Genomic DNA, 25543 nt, shown 5'->3' with positions numbered 1-25543 from the left:
CTAACCCTAACCCTAACAACTGTTATTGTTAGGGTTAGGGTTAGGTTTAGGGTTAGAATTAGGGTTAGGGTTAGGGTTAGGCGCCCCCATACTGCGCCGCCATACTGGACGTCATAAAGTGTATTTGCACCCTTATAAGTTATACTATAGTTATATCCTTGGGCCGATGTTGTTTAACTTTAACCTGCCAACACTCTAGCCCAAATTAAAGATAAAAATTATGTTTACAAAATTTACCTGACATGCCAGAAAGACCTGATTAACCCTTTTTCCAATCCCTGTCGGCAGTTCATCCGCCAACTCATTGTTAGTGACACTTTTACTAACATCATCATGTAGTCCATGACAAACATTGCGCATGGATCCAACAATGGCAACATTCTCAGATTCTGAGAAAGAAATTTGGGCATCAGTCTGTCCATGAAAACTCATACCTGATAAGTTAATAATTAGGCGGTCAACAATGTCAATAAACACCTAATTGACTTGTTTTATTAAAACACGCAAATGATCACGAACTGATGTAAATGTATTGCGGCGTGAATGCCCACTTGTTTTATTGATTATAGGGTCAGTTCCGGACTTCCGGTTATCTAGTTGCCTAAACCTGAGGCCTAAACCATGCCTAAACATACTACTAAAGTAGTAAAGATTTCAAGGTAAACTAACCTCATACGCTTTTCTCCACAGCTTTCCTCTTCTTACATTCCCTGCCATCTTTTTCAGAACATGAAGTTTGCAGAAAGTCGTATAATTTATCGGGACGTGTGCCGGTGTTGACTGTTGACAGTTCACAGCTGTGTTGTGTGTGTTCTCCGGACCGGACACGAAATTTGTTTTCTCACTTCAGTTTCCGATAGTGTTTTGTAATATATGGTTCGTATATATATGGTTGGATTATAGTTAGTGTTAGGGTTCGGTTACGGTTTAGGGTTAGGGTTAGGGATATAGGTGGTATTCATTTTACATTGTAATGATTGTTGCTTCGAGTAAGTCGAGTGAATGGAGTGCGCTGATTGGCTGTGGTCCGGAACTCAAGTGGGAAAAAAAATTTCGCGGACCGGACCACGGGCCCAGCCTGTCCACACTACAAAGTACAAGTTTAAAGTTACGACAACGGCCGCCCACAACGGCACTTGGAACGTCTCAATAAAAAAAAATAGGCAATGGCTACGCGTCCGGAACCGGTCGCCTAGGCTCCAAGCTACGCATCCGGACATCTAGATACAATAATGTAACCCAAACCCAGGATAGGGTTACAATGCGAGCGTATGGTTTTCTGTGGAGGAAGTTCCGGGAACCCCTGAGTGAATCACTCAGGGCGGTTTGCTGGTGCGTTTTCAGAGACTAGAACTTCCAAACTGGGTTCATTCTAAACATTAACCTTTCTCCGCTATATCCTGGAACTTACTAATACTATGTATCACAATACTCTGTATTAAACTAATATAACCTGTTACAAAAATTCGAAGTGACGAGCGGCAGATATTTTGAGCGACATTTCTGTTGACCTGTGATGTACGCATTCCCAATGCGCATAGCGTTCGTCTAACTTTAACTCCAAGATCGAATGTATCATGGGATGCCTGCTGTCAGTCGTGACGTCATGACGTAGTTAGCCGAACGTTATGGGCATTGGGAATGCGTACGTCACAGGTCAACAAAAATTGCGCTCGAAATATTCGCCGCTCGTCACTTCGAATTTTTGTAGCAGGTTATATTAGTTTAATACAGAGTATTGTGATACATAGTAAGTTTTAGGATAGCGGAGAAAGGTTCGTGTTTAGAATAAACCCAGTTTGGAAGTTCTAGTCTGTGAAAACGCACCAGGAAACCGCCCTGAGTGATTTGCCCTGAACTTCCTTTACTGAAAACCATACGCTCGCGTTGTAACCCTATCCTGGGTTTGGGTTACATTATTGTATCTACCGGACATCCACTCACACAGTGATCGCGTGCACGCATGATTGCGCAACGGGATGCTCTGCTGATTGCCAAAAATATACAATATATGCACTGCTGCCGTCTATCCTTTCATTCGTCCTCTCTCGCTCTCTCTCTCTCACATACCTCTAGCTCTATCTCTCTCTCTCTCTCACACACACCTCTAGCTCTCTCTCTCTCTCTCTCTCTCTCTCTCTCTCTCTCTCTCCTCTCTCTCTCTCATCTCTCTCTCTCTCTCTCCCTTCTCTATCTTCTCTCTCTCTCTCTCTCTCTCTCTCTCTCTCTCTCTCTCTCTCCTCTCTCTCTCTCTTCTCTCTCTCTCTCTCTCTCTTCTCTCTCTCTCTTTCTCTCTCTCTCTCCCTCTCTCTCTCTCTCTCTCTCTCTCTCTTCTCTCTCTCTCCCCCGCTCCTCCCCTCTATCTCTCTCTCTCTCTCTCTCTCTCTCTCTCTCTTCTCTCTCTCTCTCTCTCTCTCTCTCTCTCTCTCTCTCTCTCTTCTCTCTCTCTCTCTCCACGCATACCCAGACACATACACATTCCCTCTCTCTCTCTCTCTCTCTCTCACACACACACACACACACACACACACTCGGCAATCAGCAGAGCGAACCGTTGCGCAATCATGCGTGTACGTGTCGCAAGATCACTGGGTGAGATGGATGTCCGGACGCGTAGCCTAGCAGCTGCTCATCCAGTACCGGTCGCGTAGCCACAGCCAAGAAAATAATGGTAAATAAACACGAAATTTATTTACTACCAAAGGCTTAATGTTTCTCTACTTTTATATTACTCTACTCTCTGCTCGCCTATTATTGCCGATAATTACCCGTAAATGCCGGTCAAATGCTCATCTGCAACACACAAGTACACCGAACGCACGCGCTGTGCACAAACAACATGAATAAGAGAGCACAGGGCGTGCGTGCGGTGTACTTGTGTGTTGCAGATGAGCATTTGACTGGCATTTACGGGTAATTAATGTCAATAATAGGCGAAATAGAGTAGAGAAACATTAAGACTGGTAGTAAATACATTTCGTGTTTATTTACCTTTTTTTTTTTATTGAGACGTTCCAAGTGCCTGTGCACCGGACGGGCAAAAGCAGACCAGTCTTAAGTCTTGTGCAAAAACATACAATTACTATATATGTAGTATCAGAATAACCAAGTACAAAAACACAAAACAGTCAAATAAAGAGGAATAATAGTAATTTATTTGTGCGAAAAGTACTCAAATGGCGGAAACACAATACACATTAGAGTAGACTCGACATTACATGGTTATTCCGCACACTCGGTGTCAGGCTACCTATACCTATGGTACACCGCTAAGATTAAGCAAGTATGAAAACCAAGACAAGGCAAGGGTGTGATTCAGGTACTGATAGTGATAGTATTATACTCTCAGATAGGTCGCATTGATACTGATACTGATAGTATTATACTCTCATGCAGATAGGTCACATTGATACTGATAGTATCAAGAGTGCATAATAGAAGTGCAAGAGTGCATCTCTATTATGCACTCTTGATAGTATTATACTCTCAGATAGGTCACATTGATACTGACAGCGGACCCATTGGCATTGGAGTGATCTGCATTTGTTTGGCCAGATTAGCCGGATTCATTTCAAACAAGATTATTAGTACTTGGGGTTGGATCGAGGATAGTGTGGTATCCCGCAAATGTGTTTTCGCATAGGGGCCTATTTACTAAACTAATCTGGGTTGCTAAACTATATAGGCTTGGGCCCTTGGCCTGGGATTTATCGTACATGTAATTGCTGATCATATGCAGCAGCTGTCTATATGACTGTAAGGAATTTGTATGTATTTTAGGGAATTTTTACTTATGACAAGGTGAGAGCACTGGAGTGATTCATGCGTGCAACATCAACTTGACTCTTCAGCATCCTGATACACTGCGTCGTTAGATGACAGGTCTACCAGACTTAACAAGCTATCAAGCATGACAACCGTGCAAGCTAGTGTACAAGGTATTTGTTATCATATATATATGTATATATATATATATAATCAGGAGTCTATCAATATTGATAGACTCCTGATATAATATATTAGCCCTGATTGGTAAAAGTGTTTGTATTGTAATTTGTCAGTGATTTACTGATATTGTGCACAACACTGTCACAGCACGCGCACGGCACCCATGCTATTGCAGTACTCCATCTAATGTGGAGTGATGGAATACAGAGGAAGAGAAGGTGTTAGAGTTGCTGCACACACAATTTCGTACACTTCAGCATGTACAGCATTACTTAGCACATGTACTGTATTGTTCGTTTACTTTTAAGAGTGGCTATAGGTCCCTATTTTGAAGACGTTTGCAACATATGACAGATATGTTACTGTATTGAATAATTCTGTTTGTGATAACAGCGCATAAATGATAATAATTATGATCTATATGTCATGTTTTACAGGTGAACGTGATTGAGTGGGCATGCACACTCATTTACAACTTGGAGCTATGTTCATAATCCGATCATACATAACTTCATGTTGATACACTACTATTTTCTTTTTTTTTATTAAGATAAAATGCCAACTGTACAATGCATTTACAAACAGTGTTGTCAGATAAAAAAATATTACAATGCACATAAATATGAAGTACAAGTAGATAATACCCTGAACATTAGACACAATATCGAAACTTTGCAAATCCCCACCTTTCATATTGGCCAGTGCTCTGATGGACATGCCTATCTTATAAATATTATTTTAATAAATATATGTCTATAGATTTTTCAGGAAAACAAGTCTTATAAGAAGTCTGGAAGATTCAGGGCAGATTGAGCTACATACATTATGAATATAGCATTGTAGAGCTCAAATTCAAGAGATATGCATCAAACTGTGGAATGTAAGATGCTGTCAGGTTTTAAAAGTGGTTTATTTGTTTTTGCATGTTGAAATCAGTGAGTTTATTTACCTATTGTGTGCCCTAGTATAGTGAGTTTATGTGATTCTACTACGGTCACAAGTTTTTGTAAAATTCTTGTTCTCGGCTGGTCGACTTATTCACTCACACTGCTGTACTAAGGGCCACAAATCTATGGTATGTGCAACCCACCAATTTCAAAGTGCGAAGGACAATAGTTCACTTTTCAGTAATAGGTCGAACATGTCTTCATTGATATGGTTGTAACTAACAGTTCAAACAAGTTCCTTAATATTTTTAAGAAGCAGTAGAAAAGATGGTGAACAGGTCCCAAAATGAGGGAATGGTCGACACAGTCAGTAAGTGATGCTACATTTCGTGCAGCGTTATGTGCTCTGTAGTAGATTTAACAGCTATAATGCAATTAACTGCCAAATATATTAAGGATAATCAGCACAGTTGCAAATACTCTTATCTGGGCTCTTATCCAATAACCAATGAGCAGGTTTTCTGCAGGGTGTAGTCAGAGCAAGAGCAATTAATTGGGGTAATATAGCAAATGATGTTTCACTGAAACGATTCTATTTAGGTTGCTGCTGGCTTACATTCATATCTAATCTGCATGTTACTGCATATTTCAACTCTGCTTGTGTGGTGATTTTGATCTGCAATTAGTTATGGGTAAACAGTGTGGCATATAGCTGCATTGTGGTAATCCTAATTATGTATGCCCGATATTTGCATGGAAGTATTTTTGTGGTGTTTCCCAAGCGTATACACATCATAGAGGCACACCTTATGCTAGTTACCATGATGGTAAATGGCCGAGTGTACACATAGGATATTTTTTGAATAGCTAGCTGGCATACCTAAGGTTTGACATCTCTAGAATTAGTAACCTATCTGTTTCTACTTTAGTTGGGTTAAGTAGTCAGGGTAAATTGCTTTGTTCCAACAACACTAATAGCTAAGGCAGGACTTGACCTCTACCTCACCTCAAGATGCATTCTGTACTGCCTCCTTCAATCTGGATGGTGTGTCACATCTTTTTGCATGTAAAATTATGCTAGTTTGCTTGCAAAGTGCTTTTTCTGTATATGATTTATTGTTTTAACACTGGCAATGCAGGATTACATTTATTAGTTTGGCTATTTTCATTTGATTAGGTTGGTTTAATATTTTCTTACTAATGGCTTTTACTTTTCTCCGTGTTCTATAAATGTCACTTTTCACTGCACAGTTACAGCAAAATTAAGTTATCTTATGATGTAAGTATATAAATCAGGCAGTATGTGATATACGACGTATAATGATTTAAACTGGCAAATAATGCAGTAAATAAGGCAGAGCTAAATGCATTAATGCAGAAATTGTGCCACCCGTGCTATTAACGGATGCAGTCATCGCTGCGACAGATAACTTGATGATGCAGATCTCAATAAATATCAGTAGAGAACATTGCATCATGCAATTGCGTTATGCATGATCGATTTCTGTTGTAGTGTCAAGCGCAACGCCGGGTAGTTCCACCAGCTCCTCACCCAATGAAGAGACGAATCTTACAGTAGGATTACATCGGCACCTGTCGAGGAAACCCGAAACATATTTTGATGAGAAAGTCCCCATACCCGATGCGGAAAGCGTAAGCATCCAGTACAAGTGCAATATATACCACAATTCCATCTATAATTTCTCGTACAATTTTTTATTTTGAATTGGTCGGTAATTAACACAAATTTTAGTAGTAATAGGTGAAAGTGCTTATCTTGCTACAATCCATGCTATGATGTTTCAGACTAAGTTTAGTTTCCGGAAGCTTTGGGCCTTTACTGGACCGGGATTCCTGATGAGCATAGCTTACCTGGATCCAGGAAACATTGAGTCGGATCTGCGCTCTGGATCTGTTGCACAGTTTAAGGTATTACTATACACATGCACACTAACACACAGTGTGCTAGTTACAAAACGAAGAAAGTGAGAAATAGATACCATTTTGAATGGTGGACAGAATTCTGCTGGAAAAAAATGCCACATTGTTCAACATTCTCACATCGCTGATTTGCACCTTTCCCTACAACTTCATAGTTCAAAATAAGAAGTTTCCTCTGAGTGTGGATGATGTTTAGTGGGCTGAGGGCACTTTTGTTTGCATCATGTTATCATACAGTTAAGTACAGTCCTAACTCTATGATGATCCTAACATCCAACCCTCGGATGTCTTCCAGGTGGAAGTATTATTTGTAATCAGGGTTTGTGTTGTTTGTGTAGCTGCTATGGGTGCTGCTGTCAGCTCACATAGTGGGGCTGGTCCTGCAGCGGCTATCCGCTCGGCTGGGCACGGTCACTGGAATGCATCTTGCAGAGGTCTGCAACAGGGAGTACCCAAAGTTGCCGCGAATAATACTGTGGATAATGGTAGAGATCGCAATCATTGGCTCTGACATGCAAGAGGTGATTGGCACGGCCATCGCCCTGTTTCTGCTGTCTAGTGGAAAGTAAGTATTGCTGCTATTGGGAGTATATCCTGTATACCCTCTCTAGACTATGTGCCCACCACGTTATCATTTTCATAAAGCTTTAACAAGCTCTAGCAATTTTATCAGCAAGGGATATGGAAATCATTTACTTGTTGGATGTGTTAGTGACTTTCCCATGACTGTCATATAAAGTGACGTACATAGTCAGTCTCCAGCTATCTAATGGATGAAGTGATTCAATCATTAATGTAGACAGTGTGACTACCTCCTGGTGCTCACTAGTTTTTATTTATTAGTTTGGCCTGCTGTGAAAATTTCTTGCTGTGAAAGTCATAGTGAAAAGAGTGAAGCTATTTGTTAGACAATCGTCTCTGAGTAGTTGTAATGTTGCAGGATACCACTGTATGGAGGAGTTATTATAACCATCCTTGATACCTTCACGTTTCTTCTGTTAGACAAGTATGGCTTGCGGAAACTAGAGGCATTTTTTGGATTTCTCATCATAACTATGGCTATAACATTTGGATATGAGGTATTGTACTAATATACATGATCATTAATTCACCTGAATCTTCTAACAAACAAATGAGAAAAATAATGATAAAATAATGATAATAAAATGAAAAATAAAATCCTGTGTCACCTTACTTGTCAATGCTGGACTTGACTTTTGCAGTATGTCATCAGTGCACCAGACCAAAAAGCTGTCCTAGCAGGATTATTTATTCCGTACTGCAAGGATTGCAATTACAATGCGCTGCTGCAGGCTGTAGGCATAGTCGGGGCAGTCATTATGCCTCATAACCTCTACCTACACTCCGCTCTCGTTAAGGTAAGCTGCATCGCAGCTATTCTCATTCTCAGCTACAATTCAGACAAGCTACTATCATTGTTTGAAAGTGAGAAACTGCAATTTTAAGTGGTGGTATCTTCAGAATTGGGTTAATGATCAAACTATTAAAATAGTAATGTTACAGAAGCTCATAACTAGCATGACTTGCATGTTTTGTTGCAGTCTAGAGATGTGGATCGGAGCAAGCACGAGGAGGTCAAACAAGCGAACATGTACTTTTTCATCGAAGCTACGATTGCTCTATTCTGCTCATTCCTCATCAACCTCTTTGTTGTCTCGGTCTTTGCACAGGGATTATATGCGAAAACCAACATTGAAATAGTAAGTGTATAGGAGAATTACAATTGCAAATCTAAAAATTATATTAACATTGGTTTCCTTCTACTGTAGCAACCTGTCTCTTCGCTATCGAATATATATTATTTGCTAAACTTGTATTGTGTTATATCTTGTCTTATTATAGTGTATTCTTTTCTAAACCGATTTTCATGTTTGTATGCTCCTTTCTTTCATTTTTTTATCAGCGCAACGTCTGTTTAGCAAACGATGACCAGAACTATCACTTATTTGATAACAGCACGGAACCGGTATCAGCTGATATATACATAGGGGTTGGTATTTCACGTTTTTACATATTTTAAGTCTATTATTAATATACAGTGGATGTTTATAATTTATTATTGTTAGAATTACATCTCCCTTTATGTTTGATCAAAGTAGTTTCATTTATTAAGTAAATTTATGACTGAAATTATATCCGTCGAAATTTGATTTCGTATGACAATACTTGTTGATATTTATGAGGGTTTTATGTTCAGTTGGTAACTTTTTGTAGGGAGTGTTTTTAGGTTGCCAGTTTGGAGCAGCTGCGTTGTACATCTGGGGTATTGGTATCCTGGCAGCAGGTCAAAGCTCCACAATGACTGGAACCTACGCTGGGCAATTTGTCATGGAGGCAAGTGGATTGTAGTAAATCGCCATTCAAATTACTGCATTGAATCGTGTTGCCATTTCCGAGGTTTCTCAGAGTGTTGCTTAATGGTATTGAGTTCCTGTCCATATATTTTTGGGGCTGATGTTAAATGCAATTGCTCTGCTTTGCAGGGATTTCTGGACCTTCACTGGGCACGGTGGAAGCGTGTCCTGCTCACTCGTTCCATCGCAATCCTGCCCACTGTGTTTGTAGCCGTATATCGAGAAATCACTGATCTTACCGGAATGAACGACATCCTGAATGTACTGCAGAGTATGCAGCTGCCCTTTGCGCTAATACCTGTGTTGACCTTCACAAGCTCTGCAGCTCTGATGAAGGACTTTAAAAATGGAGTGTATGCATACATTTAGCATTGCTTTCTTTCTCTTTATAACATCACCACGTGACTCCAGGCTATCCACCAATGTTGTCATATTCTTCTGGTTTTATCACATTTCTGATGTTGAGTCTTTTCTTCTACCAACAATTTCCTAGGAATGATTTTTCGTTTTAGATCCAGTGTTTAATGGTCAAATTTTCCAAATTCCCTTTGGAATGATTTCCATACCCAAAGTTTCCATAATGCATGTTGGTGTATTTTAATATTGGTCGTCCACATGTCATGTTGATTGACATTTAAGTGTGCTACAATACTGTACTGCATTCTTGATCATACTATTGTCATTATATTCTTTTTTTTCCTTATTACAGGAGTCTGAAAGCGTTCACAGTGATTTTAGCACTAGTGGTGTTAGGGATAAATGCATTCTTCGTCTTTGTGTACGTGAAGGATGTGTTACCACACAGCTGGCTCACATATGTTCTAGTGACAATTGCTGCACTTCTCTACTTGGTGTTCATAGGTTATCTGGTAAGCAAACTATAGTAAGCCGCTAGAATATCATCGATACACGAAAATGGTTTCTATTATTTTATAGGCTTGACAGATCCTGTTGTCGATTGCTTTTGAACCATTATTACTATTAAACCAGTTGTCATATGTTTCTAACTCACTTATTAATTTCTGCTTGCAGGCACTATTCTTGTTGGTCTCACTTGGAGTCACACGGGTACCGGTAAGTCTAGATTTATCAGACCTAATGTATGATCGGAGTTGAACTTACTGTTTCAACATATTACAATTCTATCAGTTATTGAGATTACATAGACTTACAGAAAGAATATAAGCCTGCATGTAACCACCCGTCTGAACCGCAGAATGTTATTGTTTGGTATGACTATACTTTGGTCCTAATATTGCCATTTTTAATCCAAGATTCACAATTAAATACTTGCTAAATTCAAATTAGTTAGTGTCTTATGAAAATACAATACCTTCATTTGGCACCAAAATTGTATATACAACCTGCATAGTCTCCAATATCATCTTAAAGTGGCACTAAAATGTCATTTTTCTTACTTTTGAAGTGAGTTATTTGATGGCCTTTTCTTCCAGTTCATGTCAACACGTGAGAGGTACAATTTGGAAGATACATTTGGAGTAGCTGAGATTGATTTCTATAATACCCCGGCACCGTCATCTGCCAACCTACCTGTAGATTACCCGACTGGTGTTGCTGACAAAAGTGAGGACTAAAGTGAAGGGCTAGTAGAATAGACAACATAAAACTATGCTGTAAAAATAGGATTCTACCATATACACATGAACAGTAGATTATACCTGGTTAGGAATGATAAAAGATAGGCAATTGCTGAGGCCTACGTGAACTTAGCTTATTTTGACAGATTTCAGCAATTACAAGAGTAATGTTAATTAATGGCCTAGTGGAAATTATTTCTGAAAAAAAAATTATATATTTTTAACTCTTTGGGAATAGGGTGCAAAGAGTGTGATATGTTATTAGAAAAGGGTTGAAATATGATTATGTGTACAGAATCTCTGAGCATGCATAGTTAGTTTATATGCTGTTTATGAAGAATAATGATCTGATGCTTTAGCTAATACCACACTGACAGGCGTTGAACAGTGCTGCGCCCTGGCGTAGCGCCACGGTCAGTCGTATGGTCGTAACAGTTGTAGTCACTAGGCATTATATTAGAAACTGTGACTACGTTTCGTGGGCAAATGTTTGATCGAGCTATAGTATATATGCAAGGGTTGACATTTAAAAAAGCTGCAACTCGTCCAAAATCTACTCTTCCGTAGAAGTTTTTTAAGTTTTAAAATTTAATAGAGGAAGCAGTGATAAAGTATTAGTATTGGAGTTACTCTGAAACAGATGGAAGAAGAATTTGTTTGACAAGCATATTCCATGTAAGGCATAGGGCGAAATAAAATAAAAAAGACTGGCTTATTGACCCTAATCAAGGTGTGACAAATATTAGTCCTATTTAATTTTAACATAAATTGATCAAAATCAGATATTTATAAATGGGGTCTTGTGTTATTATTCTGTACTTAATGCTTTTTTGCATTTAGGTGTTCTTAGATTGTTGGTTGCTTCCTTAATTGGGATCTGTCTGTTGCAAACAATATTGTGTTTCCTGAACTGGGGGGTCACGACTCCAACACACCCATGAAGATTAATTTTGATAAACGAGAAGATTGCTCACGAGACACCTTAACAGTTTTTTCATTAGGATGGCACCATTCTAGTCACCAAGATTCCATTATTTTCAAATTGTTGCGGCTAGGTTATGAATTTTATTTAGCCCACATAAATTAATGAAGTTATGATCTATATCACTGTTTTATAAAGTAATTAATGCCAAAATGTTATAAAAGATGTCTAGTTAAAGGTTTAAATGTTTTGATATTGCTGCTAATTTCATTTGATTTGTGCGTATAAAATGAAATAATGGAGAATGTAATGTTACATATAAATTACTGTTAATAAATGTATATTTTTAAACCTAATTTTATGTACCATGTTATAAATATGTAGTTGTTTTTCTAGTTGGAAACTGTGCTTGGTAAAACTCGCGCATCGTGCACATGACACGTTTATTTATCCCTGTAGACCTGGAGATGTTATGTGTATATCTCGATAGAGTAAGATATGTGTATTTTATACCATGTTCAATTCTAGTTAAGGCAACTGAAATAATTTGTGGTAGGGAGCGGGTCAGGGAGAGGGAAAGAGAGGGACAAGGAAAGAGAACGAGGCAGGGAGATGAAGAGAGAGGCATGAGGGAGAAAGAGAGAAAGTCAGAGGGAAGAGAAAGGCAAAGGGAAAGAGAGAAAGGCAGAGGGAAGAGAAAGGCAAGGGGAAAGAGAGAAAGGCAGAGGGAAAGTAAGAGAGAAAGGCAGGGGGGAAGAGATAAAGACAGGGGGAGACAGTGGAATGCAGGGGAAGAGAAAGAAAGAGAGGAATGCAGGGGAAGGAAAAAGAAATATTTAGAGAGAGAGATAAAAAAGAGATATAGTCTGGAGAGAGAGAAGCAGGCGAGAGAAAAAAAGAGATATAGTCTGGAGAGAGAAATGCGGGAAAGAAAGAAAGCAATGCAGGAGAACGAGAAATGCGGGGAAGCAAAAGAAAGAGAGGTAATGGGAGAGAAAAACCGAGGCAGTAAAGAGAAAGTGATAGAGGAATGAAGAGAGAGAGAGAGACGTAGGAAGAGAGGGAGAGAGAGACGAAGGAAGAGAGGGAGTGAAAGACGAAGGAAGAGAGGGAGAGAGAGACGAAGGAAGAGAGGGAGAGAGAGACGAAGGAAGAGAGGGAGTGAGCGACGAAGGAAGAGAGGGAGAGATACGAAGGAAGAGAGAGACGAAGGAAGAAAGAGAGAGAGAGAGAGAGAGAGAGCGCGATGAAGGAAGAGAGAGAGAAGGAGGGAGATAGAAAGAAAGAGAACGTGTAGATATATACGCTCTCTGTACGTGTTTACGTTAATTTTTATATGTCCCGGGGGATGGCGCGCAATGCGCGTACTGTACTGCTGGTTACGCCAGTTTTGTGTAAACATAAGTACTAGTAGTAGTAGTAGTAGTAGCTGGTAGACAGTCATTATAATACTGATGTAGATACATATTATAGTAGATATCTATGATACTAATAACACAGTATATCTTATATAGAAATTGTGATTAGATTTATGTATATTCATCTGCATATATCAATATCTATGACTGAGCCACCACATTCACGCTACGCCTACAGCACACACATGATGTGGCGTGAGTGCACAGGCACTTGGACCGTTTCAATAATGAAATGATGGTTAATAAATACAACGTGTCAGTACTAGACCTACCAGTACCAGTACTAGTAATACTCTAAGTCTTAATATTTGATTTGACCTAATAACTTCACTTCAACACCGTCCAATACACCGCTGCAACGCACGCCCTTGTGCATGCACAAATACACAGTGATATAGAGTGTGTATCACTGACACAGTCTGTGTATCACTCTATATCACTGTGTATCACTCTGTATCACTCTATATCACTGTGTATTTGTGCATGCACAAGGGCGTGCGCGCTATGTGTTGCAGCGGTGTATTGGACTTGGACGGTGTTGAAGTGAAGTTATTAGGTCAAATCAAACTTAAGACTATTAGTATTACTGGTACTGGTACTGGTAGGTATAGTACTGACAAGTTGTATTTATTAACCATCATTTTATTATTGAAACAATGCCTGTGCGTGAGTGTACTGTGTTACTGCATGTGTAGTAAGGACGGACTTTATCCTGCTGCCAGTGGCAGTGTGACTGATGTGTGCCTATTTATCAAAGTTAGGAGACATGAGACCAGTGCCGGGGCCGTTTGAAGTGCAGTGGGCCGTTCCCGTGGCATAAACATATATCGTGACGTAAATATAATTATGATGTAGCGTTTATAAACTCATGACACTGTATTCATTATTAGACAGCAGCTATATAGTAGATCTCGTATACTTGTTATTAGAGACATCTGCTTAGTAACTCTCTACGGCAGTGGATCATACTACTGAAAATGGATACCATCAGGAAGGGGAAGGTGCAAACAGGTGATGTCTCACACACTGCCACAAACGTTACACCACAGTCTCGCACTCACGGGCGCACGATTCATTTCTATAATTAAAACAGTAGAAAATTTACATAAATTATGCATAGTAGAACCGCTAAAAGAAGTAAAACTAGCACCACAAACATCGAATACCTAAATCAGTAATGGGTAGTTGAAAATGTGAGTGGGGATCGAGTCTTTCACTGCATAAAGAATGGGAAACTATATTTTTTCCCTATCGCATTCGTTTTCACGGAACCAATTTGTCATAATTTTACAAGATTCGACTCTATACTAGTGCATAAGTTTTTATGGCCAAGAATGATTTGCGAATACAGTAAAAACCCTCGTATAAGAACATAGATTTTAAGAACATGTTAGGCTAAAATTTCCCATTTAGACCCCTTTACATAAGAACCTGTTTTAGGCTAAGATTTTAAAGTAGGTTCTTAATTTTCCATGCAGATGAAGACTTAAAAAGAAACACAGGTAAAATAAAAAAGACGAGCTCAACAATATCGATGCAATAACAATGCCAATGCCAATGCTCAACAATAACAATGCCAGCACCCTGGCATTGTTATTGAGGCACAGTACTGCATTATTTAATTACATATACAGTAAAAATCCGCATAAAAGAACACGTCGACTCAGGCTGAAATGCGGTCATAAAATTGCATATACATAAGAACACATTCAGCCTGAAATACATGTATTTGTATTGACATCTCAACCATAAAAAAACAAACATGTGCAACAACTAAACTCTCCATATAACACCTTACACATAACACTACTGTACTGGTAACACATGCATCACAGTCACTAAGCCCGCGCGTAGCGCGGGTTTCAGCTAGTACATATTAAAAGTAGAAACAATTAAGAACCTATTTAAGAACCTTTTGAGCCTAATTTTTCAGTAAGCACCATTTATATAAGAACATGTTGAGGCTAACTTGGAAAAATCTATGTTCTTATACGCGGGTTTTTACTGTATTACAATACAAATACCGTACGGTACCTCAAGTAATTTTCCAGCTGAAATTCTCACATATCCACTATCATGCCAGTTCATTTGTAGGTTTGCTACTATCAGTTAAATCATGTTCTTATTTGAAATACAGTATGCGGAAGTGTCGAGCCAGATAGCATGGGAACCACTCTCACTCATGAACACTTACTTATTGACTGTGGCGTACTGTATGTGCCTGCAACATCAAAGACAGGACCACCAATCCATGACTACTCTGATGCTCCATTTGACTTACGCCATGTTGGTTGGATTCAGAGATATCCGTGAGTTTACTGCCTGACCTATAACCATATTTTCTTCGCTGTCTAGAACTTTGAAATATATTGTTGGAGCCTCGATGTTAGTGAATATATGTGTAATTAATGAGTTGGGGACTTTCCATATATCGATTATTGCATATATACCCCCCTATTTTGACTGACATCTGAAAGATGAGACAACAGAAGAGACTGACATCTGTCATTTTGTCCCCTGTATTTTCCTGATATTTATTGTCATCATCGTGCATGTAAAAGCTGTTGAAATGTGACGGTTTATCATGTGATGATTTCAGGTATAGTCACAAGGGCAACTTACATCTTACAGAATTCGATGTCTGTGTTGAAGAGTTAGAGTACTTTAAGTCAGCAGGTGGCAGCACCATTGTTGATAACACTACACATGGTCTTGGCAGAGACGTTGAACGGCTGCAGCAACTATCAACGCAGACAGGAGTTAACATCGTTGCTGGAGCAGGTATTGCTGGAAAAGTGTGTTGTACCTGTGGTAGGCGTAGCATGACCTATACAGTGGCACTGAGGTCCAAAGTCAAAACACTGTCTGAAATGTGCGTCTATTGTAATGCTGTACGTCTCTACTAGTTTTCAACCATCAATTATAATGGCCATAGAACACAAGATAATGAGTGATTGCTACTCACTCTTAATAATTAACCAGTGGAGTGTTTATTTGCGCTAATATTTTTATTCATAATAATAGGTAATATGCAATGCATGGAAACAGGGTTTCACTTTTGTTCTTCAGGGTTCTATGTAGTCCGAGATTCCTCTGACCAATGCCCACACCGACGATTTTGGTGGATTAGGTGTGGGCATTGGTCAGAGGAATCTCGGACTAGGTTCTATGTTGCATAGCAATAGGGTTTCACCTTTGTTCTTCAGGGTTCTATGTTGCATAGCAATAGGGTTTCACCTTTGTTCTTCAGGGTTCTATGTTGCATAGCAATAGGGTTTTACTTTTTTGCTTCAGGGTTCTATGTAGGTCCAAGTCATCCATTAGACATGAGCACCAGAACAGAGGAACAGCTAATTGATACGATAATTCATGAAGTCGTTGATGGTTGCGATGGGACCAAGGTCAAATGTGGACTTATTGGAGAGATTGGCTGCTCTTGGCCTCTAACTGGTACATAAACACGCTGATACATAAAGTTTTGATGCACATTCCATACTCACTGCTTGTGTAGGTATTACTTTTGCTCATAGGGTCTATGTCCCCCAGGGTACTGCCGGAACGTACCCTGGTCACTATTTGATAGGGTTAGGGTTAGGATTAGGATTAGGTTTAGGGTTAGGGTTAGGGAGTAGGCGTCTCCCTAGACTCGTTAGTGGAGTAGGTGAGGTACAGTCCGGCATATTAGATAGTACCAGGGTACGTTTCGGCAGTACCCTGGTGGACATAGACCCTCTCAGCATTACTTTTCAGGGCAGGAAGCTGTGTAATGGGCTAGCAGCACATACCAAGCTGGGCCAACTGTCTTGTTGGAAGCTAGGTGCATATCATTTGGCTGCATTAATTTCATCAAAAGGAAATTAAGCTTACCACTTTTTGCAGGAAAAATGCACTTATTCCTTTTAAAAATTTCAGGAGAGCATATTTTCATTTCATATCATTAGTTTGTATCAGCACATTTCAGTATACGAAGTTTAGTGGTCATAATTTACCAATTCCGTGTGGACGCATTCCTGCAAGTTTCCATAATGTGAGGTCTCACTGTAAAGTTAACTCATGTCGGCATGACATTTCAGTACATGTCCAGAAATATTGGTAATTGTATTTACATGAGTACTCCAAATGTATATCATCGTGTAGATGTATATGTAAATATGTAAATATGTAATCCAACAGAATAAGAGTAAACTATTCTGTTTGGTTACTTGTTCGAATCCAGTCATCATGTGACACTCATCATTAATAATTAACTGTATTACTTTGATGACTGAGAAGGAAATGAGAAGAAGGTTCTTCGAGCGGCCGCGCAGGCACAAGAACGTCTCGGATGTGCTGTGAACATACATCCGGGGAGAGATGAGAAAGCTCCAGCAGAAATTGTGCGCATACTGCAGGAGGCCGGCTGTGACATATCGAAGACGACAATGTCACACTTGGACAGTAAGTCGTAAACACATGAACATCACGTTATCGTCAGAGAGCTGACAGACAGTTTAGCGCATGTTCGTTTGGTTTGGATATTTGGTCACAAGCAGGCCAAATTGAGTGGACTAGCTGTTCTTTTGGTCAGATAACTGGCTGGATATCACCTGACCCTGCCAGGGAGATAGGTTAAGCATGTAAGTGAAAACTCAGAGCTGGCTGCTGGTCCTGAAAAGACATAGAAAATAGGAAATTATTATGTTTGGTCCTGGAAATTGAGCACATGTCTGTTGTGTCCACCTTTTACCAATGCCCTGGTTAATATCTGAGAGTGCTTGAGGCAAGAGTATCTTCACTAATTGTTGATTGGAAGCTGTAATTTTCTGATATATCGTCTGTTTAACTTTTTTTGTCATTTCTGACATAAAAGTGCCCAAAATTGCAATTTTCTTGAGGAGGATCGACGAGACATTTTTTTGGGTAAACAAGCAGCTATTCTATTGAGTCTAATAACTCAGTTTGCTCAATATTCTACCCGATTTGTGATACGTTCCATGATGTTTTCTCTATCCAATGTTGAAGCTCTAATCACGATGTAAATATTGTCTGCGAAGGAACACTGATGGACTTTGAGACGTGTCTGGAGTTTGCAGCACTCGGCAGCTACTGCGAATGGGATCTGTTTGGCGTAGAAACTTCTTACTACCAGCAAGATAAGCAGAAGGATATGCCGAGTGACGCTGTGCGTATGCGATTCCTCGAGCGCATGATCGCCGAGGGATATGAAGACCGATTGCTCATTTCTCACGACATTCATACAAAATACAGGCTGGTAAGTTCTGTTGCTATCATTGAAATGGGTCCTACGTATCATGGTGGTATTGGTTATGATAGTTTATGAATCCCTAGAACTTGTATACACTCACTATATTGAAGATACTTACAGGGGTTGAATTTACTTTTGTAGGTAAAGGCGAGTATTGCCTTTGCTTTAATCAGAATATTAAGCAACAAAAAGCTTCACCGATGGTAAATGGTAATATATTAAATGATGCCAATCTTCTATTCCTGCATTTAGATGAAGTATGGTGGCCATGGATACTCGCACATCCTAGTAGATATCGTTCCTAGGATGTTACTGAGAGGTGTGACACAAGCGACTATTGACAAGATATTAGTTGATAATCCACGCCGATGGCTAACCTTTATTAGATAAGGAAGATTCGCTGGTTTCTTACTACAGATTTTGCACTAAGAAGCATTTGTGCCCAGTTTTCACTTTCCTCAGTTATAAATACTATCAGGAGTAAACGTGATTATTTTACTCTTGATATCATGAAGGATTTTGTAGTGAAACTGGTTGTGATACATTACATTACGGCGAGCTGTTGTCATTGTTCAATAATGCGATGATTTCGTTGAATGCATCAAATCCAACCAAGATTATAGTGACTACAATTTAAGGCATTAAATAATTATGTAATTGTATTTTGTAGAAGGCATATGTGATATTAATGTAAAATAGATTATGGTTCTTGCACAGTAGAATGATAATTGATAATGTGTAAGTAATTATACCATCCATTATACGTTATACTAGTTATTATAGTGGTTAATGTATATTATCAGGAGGGAATAATAATAGATTATCTTATATCTTAATATTAGATCTATTATTATTCACTCCTGATATTATTTACACCAAACGTGTATATTAATAACCAAAGCCCTATATTACCTCAACTCATTTATTACACTAATTGCTATTCAAAGATATCATATTGTTATACAAATGTAACAGCAATCAAAAGGATTTTTTCCTATAAAATCTGTAACTATGAATACATTATTCTATCTATAAATGTATGTGCACGTGCATGAGTGCATTACATTTGGCAAACTAGAAACATCGATGCCACTATATAGAAAACTATGTATAATGCCATTATGTAGAGTGTTCAAGATAATGATGTTATGTAGTATTATAAGAAATATATTTGAGCAAAATATTTGAATACAATGTTTGCTTTCATTGCTTGTATTGCATGAATATTCACATTTTTATCTACTACTTTGCTCGTGTAAGAGCAAAACCTGCTCCTACATCTGGCTATCACTTTCTTTCTAGTCTCTTCTTGCACAGTTGCAGTTTGCACTTCAACCAAAGGTAACAATGGAAACAATAATTACTTCAGTCATTATAATTCAAACCTCAATTGGAGAGCTTCAGTGGGTAAGTGGCTATGTCACTTATACTGCCCCCTCTCACTCTGAAGGCTGTGAGTTCAAACTCCGGTCAGGCAGTGAAATCTTCTCGAGTTGTAAAAACCAGGCTCTCAACATTAGGGGAGACTGTGAATCTCCCGTGGCTCGGATGACCACGTAAAATGGCGGTCCTGTCATTTTTTTTAATTTTAAATACAGTCAACCTCGCTTAATTCGTATCAGACGGGACCACGGCATTTTCTACGAATTATGTAATCAACGAATTAGACTTAATTCGTATTTTCCACGAATTCTATTTAATCCGTAGAAACCACGAAATAGATAGATAATTCGTGTAAAGAACGATTTATGCATGAAAGTTTTTACAAAGTTATTTGTACATAACAGAACAGCTGGATCGCGCGTTCGCTCGTACACACTTGCCGTATACTACATAATATGCATGCATGTTATACAGAAGCTATGGAAAACAACATGCATTTGTTCTACATGTATAACGATTATTGAAGTTTACGCACATTCTATATTGAGTAAATATTGGTTAAATTTGATTTTACTTCAAACTTGGACAAATACAGTACGTACGGTTCCACTTGCTATCACACAGAACGGAGACACAACGAGCGGTTTATGTACAATTGACCTTGGCAAAAGTTCACTCCCGAATCTCGCGCATGCTCAATGCAACGAACTGGCTTATTGATTTTAGTTGTTGAGGGAGTGGCAGTGTTTATAAATATTCTCAAAGATAAAATGTTGCTTGCATAAACAAACATCCCCTACGAATTACGCATGTCATTTTGAATTTAATAATGTTAATTGAACCAGAGAATTTTGTACGAACTACGAATTACAGAATACGAATTGTACGAATTTACGAATTACAGAATACAAATTATACAATGGAAATTAAAGGGAATAAAGAAGAGAAATATTGGGACCATATGTTTTTGTACGAATTAGTCATTCTACGAATAAAGTGATTACAGATTAAGCGAGGTTGACTGTACTATACTTTGACTTCAAGTGACATGCTCTTGTTTCTATATATATACATAGGTATGCTTCCTTTATTTCTCTCCCTCTGCTCCCCTCCTAATTTTCGCCGATCATATACACCTTCTCATTTGAATTGATACAGCTGCCAGGGATTATGCTTTGCGTGGCCTGTCCTCGTTGTTTCATATATTTGTTCCTAGTGTCACAACTCTGCTCTTTAGTTGCCCAGTTCATCACTATCTGCAACAGCCATTTCCGCATCTGGAGCTGTGAGGTTCACCTCTTTGCTACAATAGTAGTAGCCATTTGTGTCCTTGGGTTTATTCATAGATAGAAGCTGGAGACTTTCCACCTGCTGATTTCCAAATGCCATCTCTTCATATTCCTTAGAATACAATGACTACATGTTAGCATACGTTGCAACTGTTTCTGCCCACTTGTCTAGGATTGAAGCAGCCGCTTGCTAAAACCCGTGTTTCATTACCGGACATACAAACCGAGTATGTAATTATATTGCCCAATTACCTTTTTAAACTATAAATTAAGGGAAAACACCTCTCACTCATATCAATATTAACATTCCTTCTGCTAATTCTGAATTAGCATACGTGATAAAAACATCGCCACCAGCAACCAACTAGTGAAATGATAGTTTTTACTTCACATTAACTCTAGTTTAATTGCGGTACGCAAGTTTAAACCTCAAATGCCGCATCCTATGATCATAGATCTCACCTTGTAGTAACTAGGGTCAACCTTGGAACGTTGGAGATGACGTGCTTTTGACATCTTAAGTATAGTTAAATGGGCAGCAAACGGCTTCTTCTCTGTCCTTAATCCATGTCTCTCCAAATGCTCACGAACTTTCCCTGCAGACACAAGGCAATGATAGCCTGTTTACCACAGATATGCAATACAAAGGGAAAGCAACAAGATAACAGGACGAAAAATGGATTCAGTGGGTCGCAAGTTGTCTTCGCTGAAACGAGAATTTTTACTTCACGATCAGGTGAGTGATATGAGCAGAAGGCATTCATACCTGCTACTAGGCTCAGCCGTGTCAAGCCGTCACCATCTTTGACATGTGCGAAAATAACGGAATTCCCGAAGTGGCCAATTCCATGGAAATCCAACAGCAGAGGAAAAATAGACTGATCGCTGACAAGCTCACTGCTGCATGATTCCATGGCGGTGTGTGCCCTGCAGAAATTCATTAACACATGCAAAATGCCCACTAGCTTTTACTATAGTGCTATAGCTAGACTTCAACGGTCCAATAAAAAAGATTCGTAAAACAAAACGGCCAGTGAAACATTCTCAAGCTGCTATTCTATTGCTGATAATAGCATATACTAAAGGCGCACATATCGCTTTCACTGCTAACAACCTTTTATGATTACAAGAGGACTGAACATAATATGACAGATAGTTACAGTTAAAACTCACCGTTTCAGGTCATCCTCTGCCAAATTCATGACTGCCATTGTCAGATGTAGGGTGGCAGGATGAATGCAGGCAGCTGCTAGCTTAGCATCATGCTCTCGTAGCTTGTCTTGGACCTGCTTCACGGCATCATGCACCTAAAGTAAAATAACTATGAACATGCATGCAACCACCGACCTCATAATCTCAACATCTAACAATCTCATCATGTAACTACTAGTAAATAGCAGTGTTTTCTTCATGCCTTTAATGCATATCTTGTATGACATAATAATAACAATAAATAATAATAATTGCCTAATCAACACACCTTAATTTCCAGCTGTTTACTTTTGACAGTACTTCAAGTAACTGATAGTTTATCTGGTGTAATTGGGGCACTTATGACACGTGTAACTGACTCCAATTGGTGTAACCGCTTCTCGGCCCCCTCCCCCATCCATCCACAAACGAAATGCCTTTTAAAATGTCTAAGGAGAACCCTGGATGGGATTCTTTATGCCCGATATAATCGCTATATCACAACTACACAAGAGATCAATCAGCAGTGGATAGTCAAATGTCATCACAGTTAGCAACGAACCTCTTTGCTAGACACTTGAATAGCAACGAAATAATTAGGCTTTGCTATCTTTTCCTCTCTTGACAACTTCATCTTCTTCTTGTCTCCTACAGTTTTCTTCTCAACTCCAGCTAAATGGAAATACAACGTTATGGGTTATATTAGCAAAACATTCCTTCGCTTTTCATAAAGCAGTTGGGGATTTTGGCATTCCACGATCCATTAAATATAATTTGTTCAACTGACTGTTCACCTTAATCTAAACTAAATAATAACTCGACCTGATAAAACAGGTGCACTTTGGCTGAAGGGGTCGTTGTCGTATCAGGTACTACAGATATGTACCCGAGGTACGTATATGTATACACAAGTGTACCAGACCTGTATCTTCTCAGCATATATGTACCCTGTGTTTACATAAACGTACCTGCCCCTGAGATGGAGATCGAATGAAGACGGTCATGGAGGAGGAGTAGGGGGCAGGAGGAGGAGTAGGGGGCAGGAGGAGGAGGGGAAAGGTGATGGAGTAGGGGGAGGAGGAGGAGGAGGAGGAGGGGAGGAGGGGGAGGAGGAGGAGCGGAGAAGGTGATGGAGATCGAATGAAGAAGGTCATGGAGGAGGAGTAGGGGGCAGGAGGATGAGGAGGAGGAGGAGGAGAAGGGGAGAAGGTGATGGAGTAGAAGGAGGAGGAGGGGGAGCGGAGAAGATTATGGAGATTGAATGAAGATGGTCATGGGGGAAGAGTAGGGGGCAGGAGGAAGAGGAGGAGGAGGAGGAGGAGGAGGAGGAGGAGGAGGGAAGAAGGCGATGGAGTAGGGGGAGGAGGAGGGGAGGAGGAGGAGGAGGAGTGGAGGAGGGGGAGGAGGAGGAGCGGAGAAGGTGATGGAGATCGAATGAAGAAGGTCATGGAGGAGGAGTAGGGGGCAGGAGGAGGAGGAGGAGGAGGAGGAGGAGGGAAGAAGGCGATGGAGTAGGGGGAGGAGGAGGAGGGGAGGAGCGACCTGTCACACGCGCTGCCGCACACACTATATCTTTTAGTACGCTGTCGGACGCTGCCTCCCTAGTGTGCGAGGGGTTCCCTTATCAGACTGTCAGTGTTACACAGGGTGGGCGGCAGCAGCAGCGTCAAACCAGACTAGTTTGCCGCTGGTGAAAGGGTGTGCGGTGTGTGGTGTCGGGTGTGCGTGTGTGTGTGATGTGTGTGTGTGTGTGTGTGATGGCGTGTGCGTGTGGGTGTGTGTGCGGTTGTCGTGTGTGTGTAGTGTGTGTGTGTGTGGTGTGTGTGTGTGTGTGTGTGTGTGTGGTTATGTGATGTGTGTGTGTGTGTGTGGCGTGTGGTGTGTGTGTTTGTGTGTTGCGCGGTTGTGTCGTTGCGGCGATGTGTGCCGATGTGTGTGTGTGTATTATGCGTGTATTGTGTGTATTGTGTGTGTGTGTTGTGTGTGTGGTGTGTTGTGTGTGTTAGTGTTGTGTGAGGGGGAAGGTTGGGGTGAACCTCACTCAGGGGTTGATTCAGGGTACATCCGAGAACGACGCGTGACTGATGAGGGTGGGGAGAGAGAAGGAAGGGGAGGGAAGAGAAAGCTAGTGAGAGAGAGAGAGAAGAGAGAGAGAAGAGCTAAAGGGCTGAAAAAAGAGAGAGAGAGGGGAGGAGAGAGAGAGAGCTAGAGGCGAGAGAGAGGGAGGAAAAAGAGAGAGAGAGAGCCGCGCGAGAGAGGAGAGGACAGAGAGGTGAGGGAGAAGAAGAAAGAGAGAGAGAGAGAGCGAGAGCGAGAGAGCGAGGGCCAGAGAGGTGAGAGAAAGAGAGAGAGAGAGAAGAGAGAGAGCTGAGAGAAGAAGTAGAGAGAGAGAGAAGAGAGAAGAGAGAGCGAGAGAGAGAGAGAGAGGAGAGCAGAAGAGAGAGAGGAGAGCGAGAGAGAGAAAGACAGAGATGAGAAGCCGACAGAGAGGTGAGGGAGAGACGGACATATGAACAGAGAGAAATGGGTGGTGTGTGAGAAATACACACCTCTCAACCCTTATTCTCCCATTCCCGCGAAACGAAAAGACTAAACCCCCTCCCTCCCTTCTTCCCTATTCCCCGCGAAACGAAAAAAACAACACCTCCCCTCTCTCCCTTTTTCTCAGCGACAAAAAGGCAAACACCACCCTCCCCCTTTTCCTCTCCCGCCTCCCCCACTCCCGATCTAAGAAATTTCAGGAGGCTTCGATTCGCAGACAAAGACTTGAGAGATCACTTTTTCGGTACGGACTTTAATTAAGCGTTTATAGAATACATCAGTGCGCGTGTGTTAAATAAGGCAAAACAATCAACACGAAAAAAGATTACATAGTTATATAATAACTCCCTCAAAAAGACACCGACCACACTGGCCACAACTCTAAATGCCCGCGCCCGCGCCAGCATCTAGGTTGTGCGCCGACCCCCGGTGCGCCTCTGTATACATTAGAGACGGAAACAATTGACGGCGAAGGTTATGTTTCGTATGGAATTTTTAACACTTTAAAATGTTCGGTCGACACAAAAATTTAAAACACACCACAGCCGGACAGCGGAGAGCGATGTAAGGGCGAAGTGAGCGAGAAAGAGAGAGGGTCGAGATGACAGAGTAGAGAGGCGAGGAAGAGAGAGAGAAGAGAGAGAAGAGAGAGAGACGAGAAGAGAAGAGAGAGAGAGAGAAGAGAGAGAGGGGTGGAAGGAGAGAGCTCACCCTTCCACCTACGGAAGAAGGGGAGAGGGAGAAATAAGGACGATTTGATTCGTAATGAGATTTTACTTTAAATGTTACAAACGATGTAAAAACA

At 40.3% G+C, this 25543-nt stretch overlaps 4 protein-coding genes across 15 annotated transcripts in view; 2 read left to right on the top strand and 2 right to left on the bottom strand.

Moving 5' to 3' along the window:
- Positions 1-534, bottom strand: part of LOC106805481 — a 10194-nt gene extending 9660 nt beyond the window's left edge. For 5 of the 6 annotated variants that reach the window (XM_014807077.1, XM_014807078.1, XM_014807082.1 and 2 more), the window contains exon 1: positions 238-534. In XM_014807077.1, coding sequence (XP_014662563.1) covers positions 238-432 — 195 coding nt within the window. In that variant the 5' untranslated portion in view covers positions 433-534. The remainder of the gene's footprint in view (positions 1-237) is intronic. The other variant, XM_014807083.1, reaches the window with a different exon arrangement.
- A 45-nt stretch (positions 535-579) lies between these two features.
- Positions 580-10785, top strand: LOC106805483 (natural resistance-associated macrophage protein 2-like). 5 transcript variants are annotated; one of them, XM_014807085.1, is made up of 15 exons: positions 580-659; positions 3781-3938; positions 5149-5205; positions 6349-6488; positions 6642-6764; positions 7115-7341; positions 7717-7855; positions 8000-8155; positions 8339-8497; positions 8701-8787; positions 9012-9131; positions 9281-9504; positions 9861-10020; positions 10184-10225; positions 10606-10785. In XM_014807085.1, exons 2-15 carry the CDS (start codon positions 3911-3913, stop codon positions 10744-10746), a joined length of 1803 nt encoding a protein of 600 aa, XP_014662571.1. In that variant the 5' UTR covers positions 580-659; positions 3781-3910; the 3' UTR covers positions 10747-10785. The 5 variants fall into 5 exon arrangements, with proteins under 5 accessions (XP_014662571.1, XP_014662575.1, XP_014662574.1 ...); XM_014807089.1 differs by lacking the exon at positions 5149-5205 and adding an exon at positions 4708-4828; XM_014807087.1 differs by having other exon boundaries at positions 583-659; positions 3802-3938.
- Positions 10786-12569: 1784 nt separating this feature from the next.
- On the top strand, positions 12570-19528 carry LOC106805486 (phosphotriesterase-related protein-like). 3 transcript variants are annotated; one of them, XM_014807093.1, is made up of 8 exons: positions 13041-13065; positions 14019-14100; positions 15227-15398; positions 15689-15870; positions 16384-16539; positions 17362-17526; positions 18123-18340; positions 18587-19528. In XM_014807093.1, exons 2-8 carry the CDS (start codon positions 14067-14069, stop codon positions 18722-18724), a joined length of 1065 nt encoding a protein of 354 aa, XP_014662579.1. In that variant the 5' UTR covers positions 13041-13065; positions 14019-14066; the 3' UTR covers positions 18725-19528. The 3 variants fall into 3 exon arrangements, with proteins under 3 accessions (XP_014662580.1, XP_014662579.1, XP_014662578.1); XM_014807094.1 differs by lacking the exons at positions 13041-13065; positions 14019-14100 and adding an exon at positions 12570-12654; XM_014807092.1 differs by lacking the exon at positions 13041-13065 and having other exon boundaries at positions 13730-14100.
- The window catches only part of LOC106805482, a 23424-nt gene continuing 17123 nt past the window's right edge, over positions 19243-25543 (bottom strand). Inside the window, exons 3-7 of the mRNA XM_014807084.1 lie at positions 22760-22869; positions 22180-22313; positions 21773-21933; positions 21469-21602; positions 19243-21118 (exon numbers count right to left, since the gene is read on the bottom strand). Of these exons, the coding sequence (XP_014662570.1) occupies positions 20951-21118; positions 21469-21602; positions 21773-21933; positions 22180-22313; positions 22760-22869 (707 nt within the window). The 3' untranslated portion in view covers positions 19243-20950. The remainder of the gene's footprint in view (positions 21119-21468; positions 21603-21772; positions 21934-22179; positions 22314-22759; positions 22870-25543) is intronic.

The sequence above is a fragment of the Priapulus caudatus genome, unplaced genomic scaffold (assembly GCF_000485595.1).
Source record: "Priapulus caudatus unplaced genomic scaffold, Priapulus_caudatus-5.0.1 Scaffold115, whole genome shotgun sequence".
Taxonomy (NCBI): Eukaryota; Metazoa; Priapulida; class Priapulimorpha; order Priapulimorphida; family Priapulidae; genus Priapulus; species Priapulus caudatus.
This window is presented reverse-complemented; position numbering and strand designations above follow the sequence as displayed.